The sequence below is a fragment of the Cervus elaphus genome, chromosome 23 (assembly GCF_910594005.1).
Source record: "Cervus elaphus chromosome 23, mCerEla1.1, whole genome shotgun sequence".
Lineage (NCBI taxonomy): Eukaryota > Metazoa > Chordata > Mammalia > Artiodactyla > Cervidae > Cervus > Cervus elaphus.
In genome coordinates this window covers 70,714,226-70,738,971 of record NC_057837.1, presented here as the reverse complement: position 1 = coordinate 70,738,971, position 24,746 = coordinate 70,714,226, and the positions used below count along the sequence as shown (strand labels likewise).

General features: G+C 45.5%; 1 protein-coding gene across 12 annotated transcripts in view; it reads left to right on the top strand.

The window, feature by feature from the left end:
• Nucleotides 1-24,746, top strand: part of PTPRT (protein tyrosine phosphatase receptor type T) — a 1,101,260-nt gene that overhangs the window by 402,149 nt on the left and 674,365 nt on the right. For all 12 annotated transcript variants that reach the window (XM_043884333.1, XM_043884327.1, XM_043884332.1 and 9 more), the window contains exon 3: nt 13,533-13,804. In XM_043884333.1, the coding sequence (XP_043740268.1) occupies nt 13,533-13,804 (272 nt within the window). The remainder of the gene's footprint in view (nt 1-13,532; nt 13,805-24,746) is intronic.

The following is a 24,746-nucleotide window of genomic DNA, read 5'->3' as shown; positions in this document are numbered from 1 at the left end:
ATCTGTTTATTATGGACAGGATTATGGACCTCTTTGAAAAAGAGGTGGATCTTCTCCCCAGGAAAAGAAGCACAAAAACACCAACCTTCCCCAGAATTAACCTTGACACTCCATGGACACATGATCTGGTTGCTTTCAGAATCATACCCAAATGTTGTGGGGGCAATACAAGTGTCAGGTGAGGCAAAGTAGACTTTAATACTTTATGTCTCTCCAAGTCCTGGTATTTTAAAACTTGGGAAATAATAGCAGTGACCCAATTTAGTAATGTGAAGCCAAAGCAGCAGTATTTTAACAGGCTTAGTCATCTCTTCACTTTGCATTTTTTCCCCCTCTTCCATTTGTGGCTTTTCCCATTGCAAAAATACAAAGAAATAATCTAGTATTTTCCATGGAGCATGGCAAACATGCTATATATAAAAATACTGTTGAACATTCTCCGAGTGTAATTGGAGCATAAATGTAACTAATCAAAATATTATCATGCCAACGGATGTGTGAAGAGTTTGGAGATTTAAAATATATATATATTTTAGTTCCATGTCATTTCGATTTAGAGATTTAGAGCTGCAGAAGGAAAGGCCTCAGCCAATGAATGTCAAGAACAATTTAGGGTCTGACAAGGTTCCCGGCAGCCCTGTTGTTCTCTTTACTCTTAATGTGACAGGAGGTTGACAACTGATTTCAATTTTGTTCTTTCCTCCCATTCTCTGCCCCTCTTTCTACCTGCGCCAGCTCCCCAGGGCAAGGCCAGCCAACCCCAGACAACGTATGATCATTCCTTGCCAGCAGATAAAACACGCCTACTTGTGGTTTGGAGCCTAAGAGCTTATAGATGATTAGAACGTCCTCCTGGGTTTGAATCTTGGCCCTGTTGCCAGCTGTGTGGCCTTGGGAAAGTTACCTAACCTCTATGTTCCTCAGTTTTCTCATTTGTAAGACAAGGATGATAATAGCAACCACTTCATAGAGCTGATATTAGAATTCACTGAATGGATAGAAGTCAAATGTGATAATATGTGTTTGCTGTTGCTATTAATGAGCAAGTGTGACGAATACGAGGAAGGAATTCTTGTGGGAAGACGAAAATGACTTTCTCTTGGAAGAAGATCCAAGGCAAAGGGTCTCATCTCATCACCCTCTTTCCATGAGGAGCCTAGTTAGAAAGTCCAAGCCAGTCCTGGTTCCTTCCATACCACTAACTAGTCATGTGACTGTAGCTCCTTGACTTCTCCGCTTGGAGGGGACTTCAGAAGCTCTAGCTGCATGCCTGTTTTCCAGGTGAAGAAATGGAGAGAGAATCCCTCACTCACAGAGGCACCCTGTGATGAAGATGGATGCACAGGAAGGGGTTGGAGTCTGAAGGGAGAGTGGCATTTCCTGCCCATCAGTTCTGTCTTGACTTTGCCCAAAGAGTCCTGCTAATCCCGCATCAGAGAGCAACTCAGACAAACCCTTAGATTCCATCGTTTATGCCGCCGACGTCTGGTTCTATCCTGTGTTGGGTTCCATTGATTTTCCAGCAATCATGCTTATTTTTCCCCTGGGATGTTGAGATGCTGCTGCTGCTGAGATACGGGGGGAGGCGAGTTATGTGATTATAGACGGGGAGAACCCGGTGTACCCTGTGATGCTTACCTGCATCTGGTTTCATCATACAATTATTGTTAATGTCCAGAAAAAGAATGTCGTGAGAAGGGTTTTGCTTGAATTTGATTTGGGGAGCAGAGGGGTGAGAAGACGTTAAGTTCAGGTTTTATTCTGCTTTGTCTCCCTCACCGTCCTCCTCTCCTCCTCTCCCACCTGGCTCAGTGTTCTTCTCCTCACCTGAACTGCATTTCCCTGGCGTCACCACCTCCCTTTCCCCTTCATTCTTCCCCTCTGCATCTCTCTGTGTGTCTCCTCTCCTCATCTTCCTCTGATTTATCCTCCTCTCCTTATTTCCCCCATTCTTTCTCCTTCCCTTCTCTTTCCTCTCTCCCTCTTTCCCTCACTTTTCATCTTTTGCTCAGGGATGGGGAAGGAATGCAGACACCCAGGTACCAGGTCTTGGGGGGAAAGGTTCATGCTAAGAGCCTCCTTCCATCACCTGAGTTTAAATCCAATCACCTGAGTTTAATTCCATTTTTCAGCTACATTATCCACCCCTACATGGATTATCAGATAGCTGTTTCCTGGAGAATTGCCTTAACACATTTGCATATGAAATGCTTAAACCTCAACTTATTGGTCTGAATGAATGATTACAGAAATAGTTATTACTTGTTCACACAAACTGACTCTGAAAAAAAAAACGTTCACAAGTGTTCTGTGCCTTTGAAACTTCAGAATGTATTTTCTTTGTTCTAAATAGATATTATGTATCCATTAAGCTGTAATTAATCCCCCTCCTGCCCTGATTGTCTGTTGTATTAGAAAGGAAGCTCATTTCTTTCCTTTTTTTTTTGACACATGATAATTAGAAAGCTTTCGTTGATAGTGTGAATAATGTCAAATGTGTTTGTTACCCTGGCTATTGGTAGATTGTTATGTTTATGACTGACTTAATGATGTTTAGTTTTCATGATACTTCTGGTAGAATTCTGTTTCTCTTCCCTGTATATTTTCTTACTTTATGGTACACTGTGTCTTTTGACATTTTTGTGCCCTCTGCCCTTTTATTGTGATCAGACAGCCAAACTTCATCTTCCTAGATTTTTAAATTAGGCTGTGTCCAGGAGAGCTATGAGAGAGCCATGGGTAGGGTCAGCAATGCAGGAGTAACTGTTCTCTAGTCTTCAGTGAAAAGAGAGAGAGAAGTGTATTTAAATAATCTGGTGAAGGACCACGACTGGGCCAGGCAGTGTGGATTTCAGAAATGGCATCACCTGAGCAAAGACCCAGACGCAGGGAAGGCTGGAGGGTGTATTTGTTTCCCATTGTTGCTGTAACAGCAGCTTCTGGTGGTCCGAAGTCCTAACTGGGTTTCACTGGGATAAAATTGAGGTGTCCGGAGGGCTGTGTTTCTTTCTGGAGGCTCTGGGGGAGGGGAGAAGCTTTTCTTGCCTTTTCTAGTCTCTAGAGGCCACTGCCATTTCTTGGTCTGTGGCTTCCTGCTCCATCTTCAAAGCCAGCAGCGAAGCCTCTTCACCTCCTTCTCTGATTCGGCCTCTTCCTCCTTTCTCATCCAGAATAGTCCTATCTCAAGGTCATCTGATTAGCAATTATATCTGCAACCCTGGGCATGTAAGGTAGCATATTCACAGGCTCCAAAGATTAAAACATGGGCATCTTTGGGAAACCATTATTAACTTACCATGGGGTGGTTGGGGGCTGTGTAGGGTGAGAGTATTCATATACAAGGCGGGAAATAGAAGCTGGATATGGAGGCCTTCACACATCTCCATGAAAGACTCTGGACTTTATAGGGGACAGGAAGTTTCCTATAAAAAAGGACTTCCTAGGAAGTTTAAGACATGTCGCAGTCAGTTTTGCATCTTAGGAAGATGATGCTACTTGCTGCTGCATTGGATGGTGAAAGAATTAAGGATTAGACTGGTTAGGAAGTTGTTGCAAACATCCATGAAACAGACAGAAAGTCCATGACACGAATGTCCAGCAGCTGTGAGAGTGGAGAGGAAGAAGGTATGAGAAACGCAAGGAGGCATCAGCCCCTGAATTTGATGACTGGTGAGTTGCAAGGGGTGAGAAAGGAGCCGCAGATTCTATTGTTTCTCAGTCGAGTCTTTGCTGTTTTCTTCTTCAGTCTTTTGAGGCCTTCCCACTTTATTGAAAAATTGAGGAACGACAGAAAGAAAGGAACTATATTTCTGAGGACCTACAATGCGGCAATCCTTACCTAGCTACTTTATAAATTGTTTCATTTACTCCTCCTGACTACTCAGTTAGATGTATCTTTGTGGAGTACAAAAAAGGAAACTGAGGCTCACAGAGTTTAGGGGATTCATCTGAGATCATCCAGGCAAAAGAGGGGTTGCTGGGCTTCCAGTCAAGATCAGGTACGTGCTGGCCTTCTCTGTGAGTGCCCCGCAGTAGCTCCTGTACGTGGGGCTGGGGGCTCAACAGGTAGTGGTTGAACTGCATTTCAGAGCTGGGGCTGTGAGTGCCCTGGGTGCATACTTCTCCTAAAAGACACCTGGCACTGGAATGCTTAAGAACTCTGCCTCTGGGACTTCTCTGGTGGTCCACCGGTTAGGACTCTGCACTTCTACTGCAGGGAGTGTGGGTGTGATCCCTGGTCAGAAACTAAGATCTCACATGCCACGTAGCCGGGGTTGAGGGGGGCGGGTGGAGAACTCTGCCTCTTGGAGCCAGCATTTTGCTTCCCCCGCCCCACCCCCGGCCCATGATCTTAAGTAACTCTTTGTGGAACTAGCACCATGCGCATGGAACTCAAGCGTGGTGGGCAGAATTGTTCATGGTACAAACTGAAGCAGAAGTCAGGAAACCTGACCCAGAGCCTTCACTGTGTTGTGTGACCTTAAGCAAGTCCCTTACCCCCACTGGGATTGCTAAAATGAGCTGGTTGGATTAGTTAACCTCCTGTGTCTCCTCTGGATATAATTTGTTATGCTCTGGTGAGTAATCTGCAATTTCTAGACCAGCGCTATTCAATAGAACTGTCTCTGATGGTGGGGATTTTCTCTGTTGTCACTGTAAAACATGATATCAGCTGAGTCCTTGGGATATGGCTAGTTGTGTCTAAGGAATGAATTTTTAGTTTAATATTAATAAAATTTAACTAGGCACACAATGCTGTTAGCTTCTAATTCGGAGAATGTAGTTCTAGACACTAAAGTCTCTGTTTATTGAACAAGTGTAATGGGTGTGTTTGTGAGTTTCTACCTCCGCGTTGCTGTTCAGCTGCTAAGTTGTGGCCGACTCCCTGCAACCCTGTGAACTGAAGCACGCCAGACCTCCCTGTCCATCACCGACTCCTGGAGCTTGCTCAAACTTATATCCATTGAGTCGGTGATGCCATCCAACGATCTCGTCCTCTGTTGTTCCCTTCTCCTGCCTTCTATCTTTCCCAGCATCAGAGTCTTTTCCAATGGATCGGCTCTTTGCATCAGGTGGCCAAAGTATTGGAGCTTCAGCTTCCATATCAGTCTTTCCAATGAATATTCAATATTTCCTTTGGGATTGACTGGTTTGATCTCCTTGCTGTCCAAGGGACTCTCTAGAGTCTTCTCCAGCACCACAATTTGAAAGCATCAGTTCTTCAGTGCTCAGCCTTCTTTATGGTACAACTCTCACATCCATACATGACTACTGGAAAAACCATAGTTTAGACTATTCAGACCTTTGTCTGCAAAGTGGTGTCTCTGGTTTTTAATACCTCTGTAACTTTGGGTAAAAGGACTTCTCTCTTCCTCTGTGCTCCTTGCTTTAAATCAGAGATAGCATGGCATGACTTCCCTGGGATGTGGAAAAAATGTCAGATCAAGTTGCAGAGGTAGAAAGTTGTAAACATACTAATTACACTTGTTCAATAAGCAGAGACTTTAGGGTCTAGAACTGCGTTCTCTGATTTAGTAGCTAATAGCAATGCATGCCTATTTATATTTAATTAAAATTAAATTAAAAATTTATTTCCTAGATTATGCCTGACATGTACTAAGTTCTTAATAAGCTTTGGTGACATCAAACATAAATTACATTTGGCTCGTTGTCACCTGCTGCTGGCCATTTGTTCTGAAATTAATGTTTATTGAGTCAAGTCCAGTGTTTTATGTAATATACACTGAAAGCCAAGCAACAACAAAACTTGGACATGTAGCTTTCATTATTCCCATTTTACAGATGAGGACATTGAGGTCCAGGGAGGCTCACTGACTTGCTCAAAGTGATGCAACTAAGGAATGAAAGATGTGGGACTGAGACCCAGTTTTCTTGACTGCAAGTCCAGGACGTGTTCCACGCCATCACAGCTGTGCTGGCTACGGGCAGCGTTTGGGTCCTGCCACCATCCGCTCCCTCCTCATAGGTGCTGGCGCTGGAAGCTGGCAGGGCCACCTGTCTGCAGGGATGGCTCCCAGCTCTCGGAGCTTCAGGCCTTCAGCTGCCAGTCGTGAGCACACTCATGTAATCTTAATGAACAATGTGCAAAGCCATTAAAAACTCAATTAGGGCTTTCTTTTTACTGCCGACGTGAGGAAATGCAATCCTGAGGTGCTCATGTGTAAACACAATAGCCACCATCTGCTGCAGAGAAGCGTTTCTGCTTCCAAAAAGGGGATCTGTGTTGCAGACACATCAATAACGGGGCTCTTATCAAGGCGTTATTATGCACGAAGGGGAAAAAAATGCAAAATTTATGGCCAGCCAGAGAGTACTTCCTGGTTTAATTCCACAGTTTTTGGGACTGTGTGTAATAACTATGAGGAAACTAAGGCTGTTTTATGTTCCTGATTACGCCAGTAGATTTTTGAAGGGGGAAGAAAAATGGAGGCGGGGGGCGGGGTGGCGAGAATGTATTTACAGTCTTTCTCTTTCTTGTTTCTGGCTGATCTCGCATAATGACGGGCTCATTTTTGATCTCCAGGAAACTGACAGCCCCGGGATGGTATTAATTAAGCCAACCTGTTGATCAAAGAGGGCCCCGCTATGCTGCTGCCGTACGGGCTTTCATTCCTGAGGAATCTCTATGACGGCAGGCAGGCCTGCGCTCAGCCCAAAGATAGCCTTCCTTCCTTTCTGGAGGGCATGGCCAGACCTCTGTAAGGTGGGCTTGATGTGCATGGGGGCTCTAGATGGCTGGGTCCCGCCCTTCGCTGAGACGCCTGGCTATGGATTGCTGCAGCTTCCTGCCCTGGCCTTTGCACATGCTGTTTGATTTACTAGAAATGCCCTCCCAGATTGCCAGTAGGAGCACTTCAATGGAAGGGACCGACCCCAGCTGGGAAATAGGAGAGGCTTGCGTGTTCTGATGTGTGGAGTTCAGAGCTATATCACCTGTATCTCTTTACATCTTCTGATTTACACTAAACCTGATAGGCTGGCAATACTCCTGTGGAATGGGCATCAGGAGAGGAAAAAAAAACGGCCCCGTGTAGTTATGAGAATACTGGATGAAGCCTGTTGCCTGGCCATGGGTGGAGGAAGAAATCCATCATGAAGAATGATGTCAAGTGGAATTAAGAGCTAACTGTAGGGGGCAGAGGTGAGCGTAGACCCTGATGGAGGAGGGGGAAAAAGAGCTTTGTGGGTTTGCAGAAACAGCTGGCCCTAGAACCTTCCAGACGTTGGGGCCAAAGCAGTTATATTGTGTGTCCCCTGAGTCTGTCCCAGGGCAGAGAGACAGGAACAAGGACCCACCCAGTCATCGAGCCATCACGAATGATGGCAGGGGCATATGGGGGATCTGCATCTGGAAGTGCCCTGAGGGCAAGGGGATTGGTGTCATTCCTTGGGGTGCTGTGGGAACTTCTGAAAATATCAATACATAGGGAGTGTTGCTTGGTGCTGGCGTTCCTGCAGGTACCGGAAGGGACTTAAAGCTGGCCAGATTCTATTATCAGGGTTCATAATGTGCTCAGTGATTGGTGAGGTTTGGCTTCACTCTTCAGATGCCGGCTCAACTCAGTCCATTCGTGGAAGATGCCCTGACTCACCCTGGCTGCGTCAGTCTCTCCTGCCTCTGTGTCTTGTGTTCAGGGGCTGTGCTCCGTTGCAGCCGGGCTGCGTTTGCTTCAAGGTCCTCTGCGGCTCAGAGGCACCTTCCTCCACGGCTGCTACCACACAGACCCTCCTTCACTGAGCCCTGGTTCAGAGACTCTAGACTCTAGGGCTCGGTTCAGAAATTGGGGTTGGGTGTGCCTGTTTGGTAGACCTGAGATCCTGTGTCTGAGTCCTAGCTACAGAGGAGGCTGGGACAGAGGGCATCTGGTCCTTTCCATTTCCAAAGAGGATATGGGCTCTGCTTTAAAACTTGAGGGGTTCCCCAGATATGGGAAGAGAGTTCAGATGTTGAGTGGCCAGACTACAGGGCACGTTTCTACTCCAGATCACTGGTCCGATGAGCTTGGAGGATGGCCTGAGAACAGCTACATGTGGGAGTGGGTATCTGAGGAGCCATGCATGATGTGATGGTTACATGGGCTAGTTGCCCTGAGGAATTTCCACTGCTGAAACATGAATCTTCCCTGCTTTATTCCCAGAACTTTTTCTGTCCAGATTGGGAGCCAAATGATTCGACTCTACATTTTGCTTTTTATACCATGCTTCTGTTATAAGACATTCATGGTGACAGGTTCTAATACTGCAAGGGATCTTTTACACTTTTACAGTAGCACGCAGATTCCCTGGGGCACCTGCTGTTCAGACAGTGCATACCTGCTAGCTTCTGATTCGATCTGTTATCCTTCTTCTGTATCTGGTCCAGTAGCTTAGGAGTATGTTTGCAGTTATATTAATACAAATATCTGCAAAGGTGCATATGTTACTTTCCATGACAAAAGGGACTTTGCAGATGTCATTGAATTTAGGACACTGCAGTGGAGGGATGATCCTAACCATCTGGGTAGATCCTAATTGTTCAGGGTCCTTTTAAGAAGGAGACAGGAGAGTCAAATTTGGAAAAAGTTGTGCCTGTGGAACCAGAGGTTGGAGTGATGCCTTCTGAAGATGGAGGAAGCGTCCATGAGCCGAGGAATGCAGGCAACCACTGAAGGCAAGGAAACAGTTTATCTCCTGAAGCCTCCAAAAGGAAAGCAGCCCTATAACACCTTGATTTTAGACTTCTAAAAGAGTGAATGAAGCCACTGAGTTTGTGGTAATAGTTACAGTGGTGATTGGACACTAATCCAGGTCTAAATCTTATGTCCCCAAGTTTCCATCTGCTTGTCTGCCAAGCCTCTTTCTGCCTTCCTAAGGCTCTCCCAAGTTACTTGTGAGAATCCTTGGGGCTGGTTTTTTCTTTTTAATGAAACTTTTAGTATTTTATTCATTTTCATAGTTTTACAGTATTAGTAAAAATAATGGCCATTATAAATAAGTATAAAGTGGAAGTTGATGAAAAAATAACCCCAAGTCTTCCTTAAATCCCACCCTCCCACCAAAAAACTATCTAGTATATGGCAAATATCCTTTTCACACATTATATTTAGGCATATATTCATTTTGTAGTGGTGGATGGTTTAGTCGCTAAGTCGTGTCTGACTCTTGTGATCCCACGGACTGTAGCCTGCCAGGCTCCTCTGTCCATGGGGTTTTCCAGGCAAGATTACTGGAGTGGGGGCTGGTCTTGAGTGCATGAGTATAAGAACATACTTATACTCTGGACTCCTTATGGAAGCCCACTGCCTGCAGGGCATAGAAGGAGACCCTCGCCACAGTTGCTGTTCTGGATGCCCCTCCCAGCATCACCGTACCCCCCATCTGTGGGCAGACCAGATGCTGCTGACCTTCCAATCCACGTCCCCAGAGGGTCCTCTCTTACACTCTGTCACTTGGACTCCAAGGCAACCTCACTGGGACATTCCTGAGCAGGGCTCCATCCTACCCGTCCCTCTGGCCTGACCTTCCCCTTCTTTGCAGGTCGGCTGGGTGGGGAGGGATGGGCAGTCATCATTTTCTTCTGTTTGTTTCAGTTTTCTTATATATCTCTCTGATCCTTGCCCCCTGGTGTATACCTTTCTGTCTGGTCTACAGGCCTGAGGATGCATGTGAAATCCCACAAACTGACATTAGGGGTGAGGGTAGTGGTAGTGGGGAACATGGTTTGCTACCCTAACGCAACCCACTCTGGCCCCCCTGAGACATGAAGTATCTTAACGAAGGTTCAGGATGTTTCTTTCCTTCTCGAGGGTTTTTTTCTGCGAGCTCATGCTTTTCATTCTCAGCCTTTTCTGCTTCTTTTCACCCAAGGACGCTTCTCTCAATGATGTCCCTGTTTGGAGCATCTCGCAGCCTTGCTTCGTAACTATCATTGCTCATGTTATCTGCTTAACTAAAGGAACTTACAGGAAGTAGGGGCTCTGCAGGGAAGCCAAAATGATAATGATAATGCTAGTTGCAGAAGTAAACGTCAGATGTTCAGTGGCTTGATGACCTAATAATAGTTTATTCCTTGCTTGAAGTCCACAAGGAGTGTTCCTAATAGTGATGGCCTTCCTCGTTGTCATGGTCATTCAGGGAACTCGGTTCCTTTAATTGTGCTCTTGCTGTCCCTTAGGCTCCTGGAATCCTGTCGTTTCAGTTGGTGGACAGGAAAAAAAAACAACGTGACAATGATTCTGGGGCCTGAGTGTGCATACAGATCACCTCATGATCTTGATCGAATGCAAATTCAGATTCAGTAGATGTGTGGTGGGGCCCGAGAATCTGCATTTCTTACCAGCTCTCAGGTGATGCTGAGACTCCTGGTCCAGGAATCATCCCGTGAAGGATGAGATTAAAGGAGGATGAAGCATTGGGAGCTGGCTGAGGGTAGAGGTTGTCCACCTTGAAGAATCAAACCAGGAAGTGGCAGACTTCATCCTTAGGACCTGTTGGTGGGAACCCAGTTGCATGGCCTCACCAAACTCTGAAAGGAGGCTGGGAAATATAGTCCAGCTCTGCCCAGCACAGAGAAGACAGGCTTGCTAGTCAACCGGCAGTTTCTACTACATGAAGGCTTGATGGAGGGCCACGCACTTTCACCAGTTCTGCCTTCAGGGAAATGGCAGCATCCTTTATTAACTGTCATGGAGGCCACACAATGGAGAGGATTCCTAGATTTGCTGGGGTGGATGGATGTTACCTGGCTCCACCCCATCAGTGGGCCTGCTTCATCACTAGAGCTAGGATGCAAAGAAGGGGGAACCTGAGCTGGTGGATGGGAAACTTTCCTGACTCTCTGTGCTGTGGGCAGTAAGAAGCCGGGTGTGTGAACTGCCTGGAGGACAGGAGCTTTAAATGTCTCTGGGGCATCCCAGGATTCTGATAGAGAGACCCAGTCACCGCTGTTTCTCAGGCTGCCTTCCCTATCTGCAGCTGCACCCCCCTCTGTGCCCAGGGGCTTGTGGGTCTTGTGAGTCAGCACTCTCCCATCCCAGGAAGACCTTTGGAACCCTGTGGGATGCAGGTCAGCAAACAGGTGAGGACACAGGTGCCGACTTGTCTCTGCCCCTCCTTCCCCACGGCAGTGGTCCTTCCTTGCTGCCGGGAGGTTGTGACGATTAGAGACAGCATCTGACAAGGGACAGCTAGCTCCCCATGTACCTGGGTTGCTGCCTAGCTGTAAACTAGGAAGTTTGATTTGCTTGGAAACATGTGGAAGATACTGCTTTTGCTCTACTTTCCAAGGCTCCTACTCAGGGGGTGGGTGAGTTTTCTGCTTGGATATTGAAAGTTATTGGATATTCAACATTGGCTATTGAAAGATACTGGATATTGAAAGTCTGGTAGCTGTTGGTTCAAGTTGCTGCCTTTATCACCTTGCTTCTTGTTGGCTTATTTTAGGAAGGAGCCTTAGGGATCTGGGTAGAGTCGGAAGGAAGGAGTTGTCGATGGTCCAACTACTTTGCGTGCTGGTTCAGAGGAGAAAGTGCAGGAGAGCCTAATTTGTCCTCAAGTCCGTGTTCCTTTCTCTAATCCAGCTTTGTAATAAAGTGGAGATTTTGAACTCTGTCTCCTGTGTCTATTTTAAAATTTATTATGAACCCAGAGGAGACAGGCTGTGAATGACCAGTACCCTTTAGAACCCCAAGATATGGATTGCCTAGCACTGAGTATCTGGCAACTGTTAGTCTTTTGGGGGTTAGAGTGAAAGAATGAGGCCACTGATAGCTATTGAAGTGGCTCATCTTGGTTGAGGATAAATAGTCTTAAGGCTCCATTCTGATTGAAGATTTTAGTGCCTAAAATAAGATTTCAAAGCAGCAGTGGTTTTCTTGGTGGGAATATTCATTGCAGAATCACTTGAGTTTATCTACTGTGTTTTATGATGCAGTTTATTCCATAGACTCACAAGATTCTTAAGTCACAGAGTTCGGCCCTCACAGTTGATGGTGAAATTTCCTTAGATGTCTGCTCAATTTGTCTAGACTCTGTTTAGCCACCTGTGGTGATGAGGGACTTATTTTGTCTCGGGGTAGTCCACCCCAATTTTGCATCCGTTCTACTTGTTAAAAGGGCCTTTGAACTGAAATGTGCCCCCCTGTGGCTTCTTTCATAGGGCTGCTCTCTCAGATGACCTTCGTCAGTGAACTGTTGCCACAATAATGCACCTAGCAAACCTAGAGGGAAGTTACAGTGCACATTTTGTGCTCACACTCCTGGGCCTGAGCCTCTGTCGTGGATTGGCCGACCCGGGCTGGGCTTGTTGGCTCTGTGGCTGCACTGCCAGCTGCTCGGGAGGCCTGGCTGGGTTCTTTACTCTCCGTTGGGCCTATTTCTCTTCCACACGTGTCTGTTCTTGATCTCAAACCGAAGGGGCAGCGGCTACCTGGGGCACGTTCTTATCCTGGAAGACAGCAGTAGCACAAGAGGGCAAGCCTGGCTAGGCAAGCACATTTCAAGCCTCATTCTCTTAGCATCCTGCTGACCAAAGCAAGTAGAGCCCAAAGCATGGGATAAGGACACACTCTCTGCCTCTGTTGGAAGGTGGGGCAAGTTAAAGGCAAAGAGTGGATCCAGGGAGGGGTGAAGAACTAGAAACAACCATTTAATCTGTCAAAGAACTCCAAGAGGCTCACTTCCTTCCTAGGAGATAGCCTTTTTCAGTGTTTGTGAAAATAATAGTCATGTTTTCTGCAGGTCGTAAAAATAGCATCAACTTTGAGGTTGAAGAGAATCTGGGTCTCACCCTTCCTTGTCTGAGTGGTCCAGGGTGAGTCACTCAGTCTTTAAATAAAATGAAAAGCCTTCTTCTCCGGGGGTCGTTCTGAAGATTAAGTTTAACAAAATATAAATAAGAAACTAAGCCTCACAGCGGTACTCCTTAAGTGCTCAGCAAGGATTACTCACTCTCCATTCCATCTTTCAGTCGATTCTCACCTATCTTCAAGGTCTTCTTTGCCTTCTTGAGTGTACTGTACTTTTATATGTCCTCCTCCCGTATATTTCTTGTATTAATGCAAGGCTCGAGGTGGAATATGTTAGAACAACACCCTGGTGTTGCAGAGCTTCTGCTTCCATTGAGACCACCCGAGCTTAAATGAGGTTATATTTCACCTCATTTCATCCACGGAGGTTACAGTTAACTAAATTCCTGAGTTTTTATTCCATGCTTCCTGTAGGAGCTACTGGTTTTAGTGAGTTTTGTTGTTGTTCTGTATGTATTTATAGACTGTTTACTTTGTAGAAATATTTTGTGTGTGTTACCTTCTCTTAATTCTTACAAAACCACCTTGGTGAGTAACACTTTTTATTCCCAGTTGCAGAAGAGGATACTTGAATTGAGAAAGGAAATGTGGGTTCCTGGGGGTCAACCAGACCCTTCTAGATGGACTGGATTTCTGGCTACTGTGTTTCCAGATGCGACTGATTTTCAGAAGGATTTTCTTTCTCTCTCCTTGTCTCTACCTCCCACCTGTTTTGTGGGTCTCCAGGATCCTTCATGATGGTGAACAGCTCTGGGAGGGCCTCTGGCCAGAAGGCCCACCTTCTCCTGCCGACCCTGAAGGAGAATGACACCCACTGCATTGATTTCCATTACTACTTCTCCAGCCGCGACCGATCCAGCCCTGGGGCCCTAAATGTCTATGTGAAGGTGAATGGTGGACCCCAGGGAAACCCCGTCTGGAACGTGTCTGGGGTGGTCACCGAGGGCTGGGTGAAGGCAGAGCTTGCCATCAGCACCTTCTGGCCACATTTCTACCAGGTACGGAGTTTTATCATAGTTTGATTTTTTTTTTTTTAAAGTAATTGCCTATATACACCACTTGCCCTCTTGTTTAGAGATTTGATCTAGAAAGAATTTTATGTACTCGTTCACCTCATGGTTACCAAGGTGCTTATGCTAATCAGTCCTGGAGGATGGAGGAGAGATCCAGTGTAGCCCCTGCCTCCCTGGAGATCGCGGTCTGCAGGAGGAGACTGATTGATACTGTTTATTTATATAAACACAGTATAGTGGGATATATGTGGATTCCACGGGATGCTGGAGGGATGCAGACACTGAAGCCTTCTAGCAAATAATTTCTTATAACAATCTTATGAGAGAGGTGCTATTATTATACCTATTTTACAGATGAAAAATTGAGGTTCAGAAAGGTAACAAGTCAAATATTGCCCCTGGGGAAGAGGGGTTGGGAGCAAGACAGTTAGGATGGCTCCTAAGAGGACAAGACAGCTAGGCTGAGTCTTGAAGATGAACAAATACTTATTGAAGAAGGAAGGGAAAGGCATTTGCATTGACAGGGGTGATGGATACCATGGATTGAAGGAGTAAGATATTTTGGCAGAGTTTGATAACTAGGTTGTTTATAGGTAGATTGAAAGGAAGATATACTGGGAGCTAAACCTGCAGGGATGGTTAGGTCATGGGGGGCTTTGAATGCCAGGCTAAGGAGAATAGATTTATTCTGTAGCCTAGAGCAACACTACTTGAACCATCTGTGGTGAAGACCAGTTTTTTCTCCTTAACTCACTGTGGACCAATACTCTTACAATCTGCAATAAAAGTGTCACAGCGAGGCCAAATTGCTGGAACACTTTCTGAACACTTCTTATCTCATTGTGGGCTGTTAATATACATGGTACATGATGCCACCAGCCCATGGGCACACTTAGAGGAACATAGCTCCATGTTGTCATGGCCCGGGGCTGTTGAAAGTTTTTAAATTACTTCATTAAGGTACAATTTATATATCATAGAATCCACTTATTTTAAGCATGCGAGCCAGTGATTTTTAGTAAACCTATTGAATTGCAGAATCATCACCATAAACCAGCTTTAGAATGTTTTCTTCACTCCGTAAGCTCCTTTGTGCCTGTTTGCAGTTGATATCCACACACACAGATGGAAGGCTTTAAGTCAGAAAGTGACATAGTCAGATCTATTTTTGGAGAAATTTCTCTGGAATCTAAAGCAGAAGAGGGACTGAAGGGTGGCAAGCTGAGTGCCTGGGAGATTCGTAGGCATCCTTCAGTTCAAAACTCATGGTACAGTTCTTTCAGATGTACTGTGAAATCAGATGTGAACAATGTGTAAATGAATGGACATGGCTGTTCCATGTAAAACTCTATTGCACACAAAAAAGTGATGGACCAGATTTGGTCTCCAGGCCATAGTTTGCTGAATCCTGATGTAGGTGATAAAGCTGAGGTCCAGAGATAGACAGTGAACTCCAAGAGCACACAGCAAATCATTGGCAAAGCTGGGACTAAAACCCTGGTGCCCTGGTCCTGAAACTGCCCCTGTTTCACTAAGTATAGCTTGAAGTGTCTCTGTAAGTCTGTGGATCCCCTCAAGGAGGCCTTAGTGTTCCAATTTAGAAACCCCCTACCTAGGACCTGATGCAGATGGATACAGGATGGGGGCCACAGGTGCAAGGAAGGATAAAGAGCAAGAAAAGTGACCCAGGTGAGGGTTAGACTCACTGCTGACCTTGCTCTTTGATGGGGTACAGGGGGGAGGAAATGGATGTGTCCTGGGCATCTCTTATGTCTCAGCTCTGTGGTAAGCATATATTTGCTTCTCATTTATCTGATAGTAACTCCTGTGTTGGGTGGCACTATGTCCTGTGTTCCAGAGTAAGGGATGTTATTGGCCATTTGAGATCCCCATAATTCTGCCTAGGTCCTCTGGCTCCAAGCTCAGTTTCCTGCTTTTAGGGAAGAAAAAGCATGCCCAACCTGAGAATCGGTTGCTCACTAGCAGTGCAGTGTTGGGTCTGCCCCATTATCGTTCTGAGCACAGTTGTCTCATTTGTAAACTGAAGAGGTCCCTGGGTTAAATGAGGTAGTATGTAACATTGTATCGGGCTCTCAGTGAGTCCGACAGTGGAAGGGAGGAGGAAGTGAGGGAAGAGCAGACATAGGGGATGGAGGTGAGCGGTCCTCCTTAAAGAAACACCGGCTGTGGCTGAGCTCCGAGCTGTCCCTGTGATGAGCAGCCTCATCTGGCAGAAGGTTCTGATTTCCAGCCTGTTACACCACAGCGTCATTTCATTCCATCTCCTTTCCTCTGAGCTTTGTGGTGAGAAAGCCACTAATGCGCTGAGAGCAGCGGTTTAGAAAAGGCACGGGTCTCTCAGACACACACAGAGCTGTGAGTGGATAGCCCCGTGGCTGCACTCATAGGTGTACACACTCACCATCAGGTTCTCAGACTCACCACACACCCAGGGACACCACTTACACCTACATCCCGGGAGAGAAAAGGGGGCCATCAGGAGATTCAAAGACGTTTGCAAAATGAGCTTGAAAATTCATCAGACCCCCAGCTCTGGATCTGCATGTCTGATTCTGTGGACTAAATACCATTTTGGTTCTCAGCGGTGCTGGGCTTCAGACCCCAATGGCTTATGTATTCATTTATTAAAGTCATATTTCACAGTCCTAAAATTGACTTGTAGCTCTGTAACAAACAGGGACTTTTCATCTTTCTTATTAGTGGGCTCTCTGCTCCAGGCCTTCAGCAGGGCCTGAGATGAGAAGGGCTCCCCCTCTGCCATCCACCCCTCGCTGGCCTCCTCTCAGAGGAGCAGGGGCTTGTCTGGTGCAGCTGAAGCCGTGCTGCACTCCTTTCCAGGTGATGTTAATTCTATTTCAGTTTTTTAATGATTCTGAACTTTTCTGTCCCAATATTTTAAAAAATAAAAGAACTTTAATTAATTGTGCCGCCACTTCCTCGCTCTATTCTCCATCACCTGCCTCAGTGAAATTGCCTTTTGATTCAGCTGTGTAGACCCCTGAAATTTAAGACTCACTCAACTTGAATTTAATTGGAACGTGAAGCCCAGTCCCTTTCTCAGACGTTCCTCTGGCCTCTGGTATTCTGTGCAATTGGTCCCTTCATGCACAGTTCCGGAGGCATTATGGGGTGGTGAGCGAGTCTCTACCTTCTTTAAACTCCACCACATCTCCTCTTTCATTCACCCTTCTCCCCTCCCTGCTAGACAGCAAACTCTCCTCCTTCTCTTTTACGCAGGCCTCCTTGGGCTGGTCTGGAAAAGAGTGTCTTGATTTCACCCCAAGCAATCTCCCCATCGTGAAAATATATGTAGTCCCTTCCAAAGAGAAGTTCTGGTTAGCCAAGATTTTTCTGTCTCTTATCTTTTGAGAAGGTGTTTGCAGCCCCTTGAAATGTTTTGCTCCACAAATTCTCTGCTTGAGACCTTCGACAGTGACCAGAAAATGTCAAATCCCTTAAATCATTTCCTGACGTATTCACACCCTCCCCGAAATGGGCACATACCCTGCTTTTTGGAGGGTTTTGGCGGGGGGGGGGGGGGGGTGGGTGACTCATCTCTGAGCCTCTCTTGGGACTTGACTTCCTGGCTTGGCCCAGCAGTTCCTGCACTGGGAGGGGTTTGTCCCTTTCCAGGAAAGCTCCGTTTTCCCCAATACCAGGAGATCTCTGAGGGTCTGGGGCTTGGGGGTGCGTAGTTGATAGTCGGGGCACATGGACGCCTTGGGGTTGAAGACTTTCCTGCAGGGAAGATGTGGTCCAGTTCCTGTGCCCCAGCGTCCCTGTCTTCATACACTGACATGGAGCATCGCGGATGGTCTTCTGTCTCCCTCCACCCACCCCTCTCATCCCCTGTACATGGATGGCACTAGAGGAGCCTTTTTTCTCACAATTCTTCACTCACTCCTCTGTCTCTTCTCCCATTGCTGACTCTCATTCCTCAAGGGCCTTGGTTGGGGTTTTCTTACGCGAGTGCTTGGCTTGAAGACAACGGTTCTGCCTCACTTCAGAACACCTGAGCAGGTCTTTCTGTCACCGAGGGTCTTGACCTCACCCTGCCCCTTTGTGGTGTCTGCCCCCAGGAACTGGAGCTGGTAAGATGCTGGGTGGCATCTTCCTGACCAGGACTCCTGCACCAGAAGCACGTTGACGGGGTGACCCTTTCCACCTGAGGCTGCAGCTGTCTTCCCAGGCACCTTCTGACCCAAAGAGAGGACTCCAGTCGTCCACATTCCCCAGAGCTTGGTCAGTCGGGAACCTCGCCCTGGGGCCCGAGCTGCAGCCGTGACAGCTGCTTTTCCTGAACCACACAAGACCAAATTCTGTTCTGCTGTTCTGTTTGTTTACGAGGGCTTCCTCCTTTTTTTATCAGCAGTGAGAATTCAGAGGGGCACTCACATTTCTCCTGATGTTTGAATGTCTCTGGTCTTGCTGCTATGCTTATAATCTCTTGCTGCAGCCAAACCTGATTTCTCTGACTTTGTTCCATGGCCCCTTGTCCCATGGCTTCTTACAAAACTCCTTGTGATCAGAAGCTTGAGCCATGAATCCCAGCAATAATTTGCATTGCCAGGATCTCATTCAGAACTATAAAGCATGCAAGGATGGATGAGCGGGTGTTTGGGGCTTTGGGGCTATACTGGCCCTGCCAACTTCTTCTCCATTCCCATTGCTTCTCTGTGACTCAGATTTGCAATCCCATAATCTACTGTTGGCACATTCTAGCCACCACTTGAGATCTCCCTCTCCAGTGCCTGGCATTATGCTCCCCAGGGTTGGCCCTTGTTTCTGGAAGCAGGCTGCTTACCCAGGCTCATGTGTGTGGGCCTGAGAGTCAGCCCATTTATGAGAGTTCAGTGTTTGGAGGACAAGCTCAGCAGGTGAGGCCAGGTGGGCCCTTGAGGGTCCAAGCCCATCCATCGTGGGCCTGTTGTCCCTTTCTTTCCTTTCTGGGGAAGATGGTGGACTTCCTGGCACTCTTGCTGATACTCCCAGCCTTGTGACCCTCTGCTGTCAGGCTGTTGAGGGCTCTATCTCATGGCAGTTTGCATTTTTTTTTTTTTTTGCTCTTGGAGGTTGTGTGAGCATTCTGCTCTGAGCACACTGGCAGTGATGGGGAGAATATTCCCTATCTGTTCTGGGAGGTACTTTCATTCTCAGCTTCATCCAGGACCTGCCTTGTGTTGTAAACATATCACAGACCCTACTTCTAATATCTTGTGGTCCTGGAGCCTTCATCAAGGATTCTGTGGGTTATCACTGTCCCCTTCCCCATGCTTCTGCACTCTGTCCCCTTCCCAGCTCCCATAGCACCTGCAACCACCCGTGCCTCTTAATTTCCATGTACCTCCCCACATGGACCCAAGGCCCAGCCACCACCAGTTTCCACCTCTCATAGCTCACATCAGAGTCTGGTGAGTGTGGGAACCTTAGTGGAAACTTGCGGTGAGGGCACAAGGGGTTGTCACATTGGGAAGTCCCTTTCTTTCTTCTTCTCCACCATGCCCTTGAATTTTCCTTCTCATCTCCCATCCTTCTGTCCAGAGTAAGGGCAGTAATAACAGTACCATTCAACAGCATCTTACAGTATGTATTGTAAGCATTTTACAATTATTCATTTATTTCATAAAAAAAAAGCAGTACCTTCTTCCCCTTATTTCTTACAGAATATTACTCTCTCCTATTTGAGAAACCCAAGTCTCACCTACCATGGTGTGTTACAGAAAAAGCATTCCCAAGAGGAATTCTGATGAATAAAAGATTCTGTATCTCATTATAGAATTCTTATTTCTGCTACAGGAAGGACACTGAGCAATGAACAGATGTATGTTTCACTATCACACATCCATTCTCTCACGACCAGCCTTGGGTTCGCTCATGGAATATTTGTTAATAATTATGATATAGGTTGCATACTGAGTGATGGCGTGAGAAATAGTATTAGAGGAGTATTAATAGAGTTGAACTTTGAGTAACTGGGAAAAAAGTCAGAACTCTGCTTAACCAAGTGTTTTGGTTAAACATGAGAGTTGGACTGCTTTCCAATAAAGTCCAGTAATGGACTTGGCTGTGAACCAGGAGACCAGGGTCTCAGCCCTCCTACCTGCCTCTGGCTTCTTTTCTGAGCTTTGGTAATTTAGCCAGCCCCACCGCATAGGGTTGTTGAGAGGCTAGACTGAGACCACCTGCTAATAAAGGGTTAATGTGGTTGACCTTTGTTACTATGGTTTTATTTCTCTATTTCAGTTATTATTCAATCTCAGTTGATGAGGTCCCCCTCTGTTCAGTACTGGTAACAAAACCAGCAACCTGACCCCATTTGACTTCTGTCCCCTCTAGAATCTGTTCCATCAACTCCTTATTCCCTTGTATCTCATGCTACTTCCCTGACTCATTCCCCTCTACCTAAAACCACGTTCCAATCTCTACTCTCCTAAGAAATCCTCTATTGGGCTTTCTGCACTTGGCCTTAGGCCCTGGTCCTCTTCTTTGAACTGTCTACTCTGTCTTCCAAGAGGACCTTATCTAGTTGTATAGCTTTAAATGACATTTAGATGCCAATACTACCACATTTGTAACTCTGGTTCTAGATCACCCAAGAGCTTCGGAATGTAATATCAGCTTCCTCAGGGTGTCCACTAAGATGTTTAGTTGGCATCTTGAAAAAAATAGTTGTGATATATCTCGGCCTGTGTGCCCAGACACACACACATTCATTTTCTTCGTGTTAATAAATGACACCACAATCAGCCTAGAAGCTCAAGACTTAAATTGAAGAATCATCTTTGTATTTTCTCTTTTCTTTGCTCTTCCCCTCTTAATCTAGCAGTAATTATTTTCTTCTCTACCTTGAAAATATCTCATATCATCAGCATCTTTATTCCTCATGGCCAACATCATTGTCCAAGCCGTACTCATCTTTTGATTGGACCACTACTATAGCCAACTGTTCAATTTCATTCTTGCTCAAGCTCCCCCTCCAGCCCTAGTCAATTTCCATAGAAGAGCCAGAATGAACTTTTTTGAATGTAAATTAAATTATGTCACTTTCCAGCTTCAAATGCCTCAGTAATACCAGAAAATTCAAACTCCCATAAGTCTCATAGCACTCCATGTCATCTGACCTGCAGCTAGCACTCCAGCCTTGCCTTGTGCTTCTTTAGCTTACTTGCTATATCCCAGCCACACCAGGGTCTCATTCTTATATTCCCAGATCATCCTCAAATTCTTTCCTGCCTCAGGGCCTTTGCACATCCACCACCTCTTTCTTAAATTGCCAGTTTCATCCTTCTGGTCTCCTCTTAATTATCACCTTTTTATTTTTTATTTTTAATTATCACCTTTTTAGAGTGAAGTAGACCCTCTCCCACTTAGTTATACTTAATCACAAAATGGATTTAATTTCCTTATTTATCTGTATAATTTCCATTTCCATTTGTGAAATGTAAAGTTTATCAGAGCTAGAACCCTAAGCTTCTTGTTCACTTTTTAGCCCCTCCCCGTGAGTGCCTCAATCCTTGGTACAGAGGAGAGTCTGTAAATATGAATGAATGAGATACTGTTCCTGCTCCCAATAGGTTTAGAGCTTACAGGATGAAATAATTCGTGAACAGACATTTACACTCTGCTGTGATAGGTGTTGTAGTGGAGTTAGTTAATGTACATGACACAGGGGTAGTATAATATGCAGAGAGATATGAAAATGTAATACACCTTAAAGCACTTAATTTTTATTGTAAATAAAAAGAAGCTCATTTTTTTTTTTTTTTTAAGAAGCTCATTTTTATTGTAGAGAATTTGGAAAATCTAGGAAAGGGTTAAGACGAAGACATTCATCTGCCATAATCTCCCTAGTGTCATTAAAAACATTACATTCATAAATCATTACCAATCCTACTTCATCTTTTGTGAATAACCTGCTGAACTCGCTGATTTTTCTTTTAGAGAGTTTATTTGTTTTGATGATTCTCAAGGATTCTTTACACAGAATATGATATTTACCTTTTAGCTGGCATGTATATTACAGATATTGTTCTTAACTTGCCATTTGACTTTTAATTTTATTTCATTCAGACTTTTGTTAACAAAACATACTTTGACAGCATAGTTATTATGTATTTAAGAAATATACAATATACAATATTTCAACTTTAAGAAATTGATTTTTAAGCTTTTGTCATTAGTTTATGGCTTCAGGGAATTTGGTTAGAAAATATATAGAATCATGCCTGTATAGTTTCCTCTTAGAAGAATGTACTGAAGTTAGATGTTAGCCTATTATATGATCTTTTGTGGTTTTTATATTTCTTTTTCATTTAAATTCTACTGTGATGCTTTAGCATTATTTTTACAATAATAATTTTCTGTTTATTTGTACTTTCATATTTTCCTATGTCTTTGTTTGACTTGTTATTTTTAAGGTTACTGAGTCATTCTATATTAGGTGTTTATCTTATGACATGTGATTAGACTTTGTTCATTTAGACAGTCTGAGAGCTTTTCTTTGTTTTAACCTATTTATTAACACAATAGAATTGTTTTACTTTTATCACTTTTACTACACAATTTGAATATTTTCACGCTATTTCTTTTAAATGTGTTTTCTGTGTTCGTTATATTTTCTTTTTATTTTTTCCTACGGAAATTAGTATATTAACTCCCTTAACATGAATAATTACCTAACAAGGTAGACACTATAATTACAGATGAGGAGACTGAGGTGCAGAGCAGCAAGGTAACTCGATCAAGGTGTACACACACACGGTGGTACATCCAGGACTAAAACTCAGGCATTCTAACCCAGAGGCCAAGCCCCACACTATTTTCCTTCTTAAAGTAAGATATAGATTGCAATATATCTATTGGACTTAGGTGGTAAGAGCACCTCGAAGAGATTGTTGGAGTCTTCCCTGAGATCAGGGTTGGGGTGGTGTCGAGGACAGAGTCCAGGTGACAGGGGTTGAAGTTTTGCCGTGAGAAGTTGGGAAGTGTAGAGGGAGTGTAATTAAAGCTATTGAAAAAATTTAAATGTGACTGAAACACAACTGGACTGTAAATACGACTGCTGCCAGAGGGTAGCTTTTAAAGAGGAAGAGAAATCCAAGCATCTATGTTTGTCAGAGAAGGCAAAGGCACCCCACTCCAGTACTCTTGCCTGGAAAATCCCATGGACGGAGGAGCCTGGTAGGCTGCAGTCCATCGGGTCGCAAAGAGTCAGACATGACTGAGAGACTTCACTTTCACTTTTCACTTTTATGCATTGGAGAAGGAAATGGCAACCCACTCCAGTGTTCTTGCCTGGAGAATCCCAGGGATGGGGTCTCACAGAGTCGGACATGACTGAAGTGACTTAGCAGTAGCAGTAGCGTGTTTGTCAGAGTCAGAAATAAAAGGGAGGGTTTGGAGATACAGGATGAAGAGGGAGCACCAAGGAGCTGGAAAATACAGCAGAGGCAGAGTCAGGGGCACTGGGGTGTGCCTTGCAGAGAGTGGACAGTGGGTGATGTGCAGTCATCTGACCCATGAAGGTTAGGTTGATGGGTAAGAAGTTAGAAGTCAGCCCCTCTGCAGTCCTCTTGTTTCTTAAAGATGTGATGTGGTTATCTGTAGGGATCGGGCAGGTGACGTTGAAAGGGAGACATTTGTGTGGGGATAGAGAGGTGGAGAAAGCAGTTTTGCGATAGACTTGCCAACAACAAAATGAGGAATTGGGGCTTTAGGTGCAATGGATGTGGGTGATTAGTTGACAGAGTGAGGGGACCGTGTGCTTGTTGAGATTATAACAGGCAGCATACAGTCTCTAGAAAAGCTGAGACCCAGGGTACCATATGTGTCAAAGAAGCAGATTTAAGGGGAGTGAGTTGGGAGAGGAGTGTGGGTGTGCAAAGTTCAAAACTCCAGTGTGTGGGGTGAAGAACGAGTGTGAGCACATGGAGGACGAGTGTGGGCACACGGAGGGTGAGCGTGGGCACGTGGAAGTGAGTATGGGCATGCGGAGCTGAGTGTGGGCACGTGGAAGGCAAGTGTGGGCACACAGAGGGTGAGCATGGGCACGTGGAGGTGAGTGTGGGCATGTGGAGCTGAGTGTGGGCATGTGAAGGTGAGTGTGGGCACGCAGAGGGTGAGCATGGGCACGTGGAGGTGAGTGTGGGCATGTGGAGCTGAGTGTGGGCATGCAGAGGGTGAGCATGGGCACGTGCAGGTGAGTGTGGGCATGCGGAGCTGAGTGTGGGCATGTGAAGGCAAGTGTGGGCATGTGGAGGGTAAGTGTGGGGACGTGGAGGGTGAGTGTGGGGACATGGAGGTGAGTGTGGGCACGTGGAGGTGAGTGTGGGCACGTGGAGGTGAGTGTGGGCACGCGGAGGACGCATGTGAGCATGTGGCTGAAGCTGATTGGAAGATGAGGCCATTGGACTTAGGGACATCAAGGGCATTGGTCATGCTGTCCACACAAATGGTCACATCTCCTTTGTGAAGATGGGTATTGGGTGACAAGCTGGTTACTAAAGTAAGCAGTTCGGGTGGGAGTCAGAATAGAGGATCAAAGAACTTGTTGCCCTGGGATTCCTGGATAGGAATAGTGGTGTGGAGGGCTTATTTTTAAGAGATGTTATTAGGTCATTCAGATGGACTATATTCCTTGAGGATGTGGAATCAAATCAAGGTAAACCATTCTTGGCTTATGGTGGCTTCTTCCTCACCCTGCACAAGAAAGTGGAGCTGGTAGGAAGTAATTCTTCTCTGTACTTCACTTGAAACAACAATGAAAAAGGTGCATATTGAAGTTTCAAGGCCAAGTTTGGGTTGTTTCCCTTGCATCCGAGGGTTATTTCTGAAAGTCATTAGAAATGTTCCATGTGGCTGGTTCTTCTTTTGCTGGTCACCAGAAGGTGACCTTTTTACCTTATTT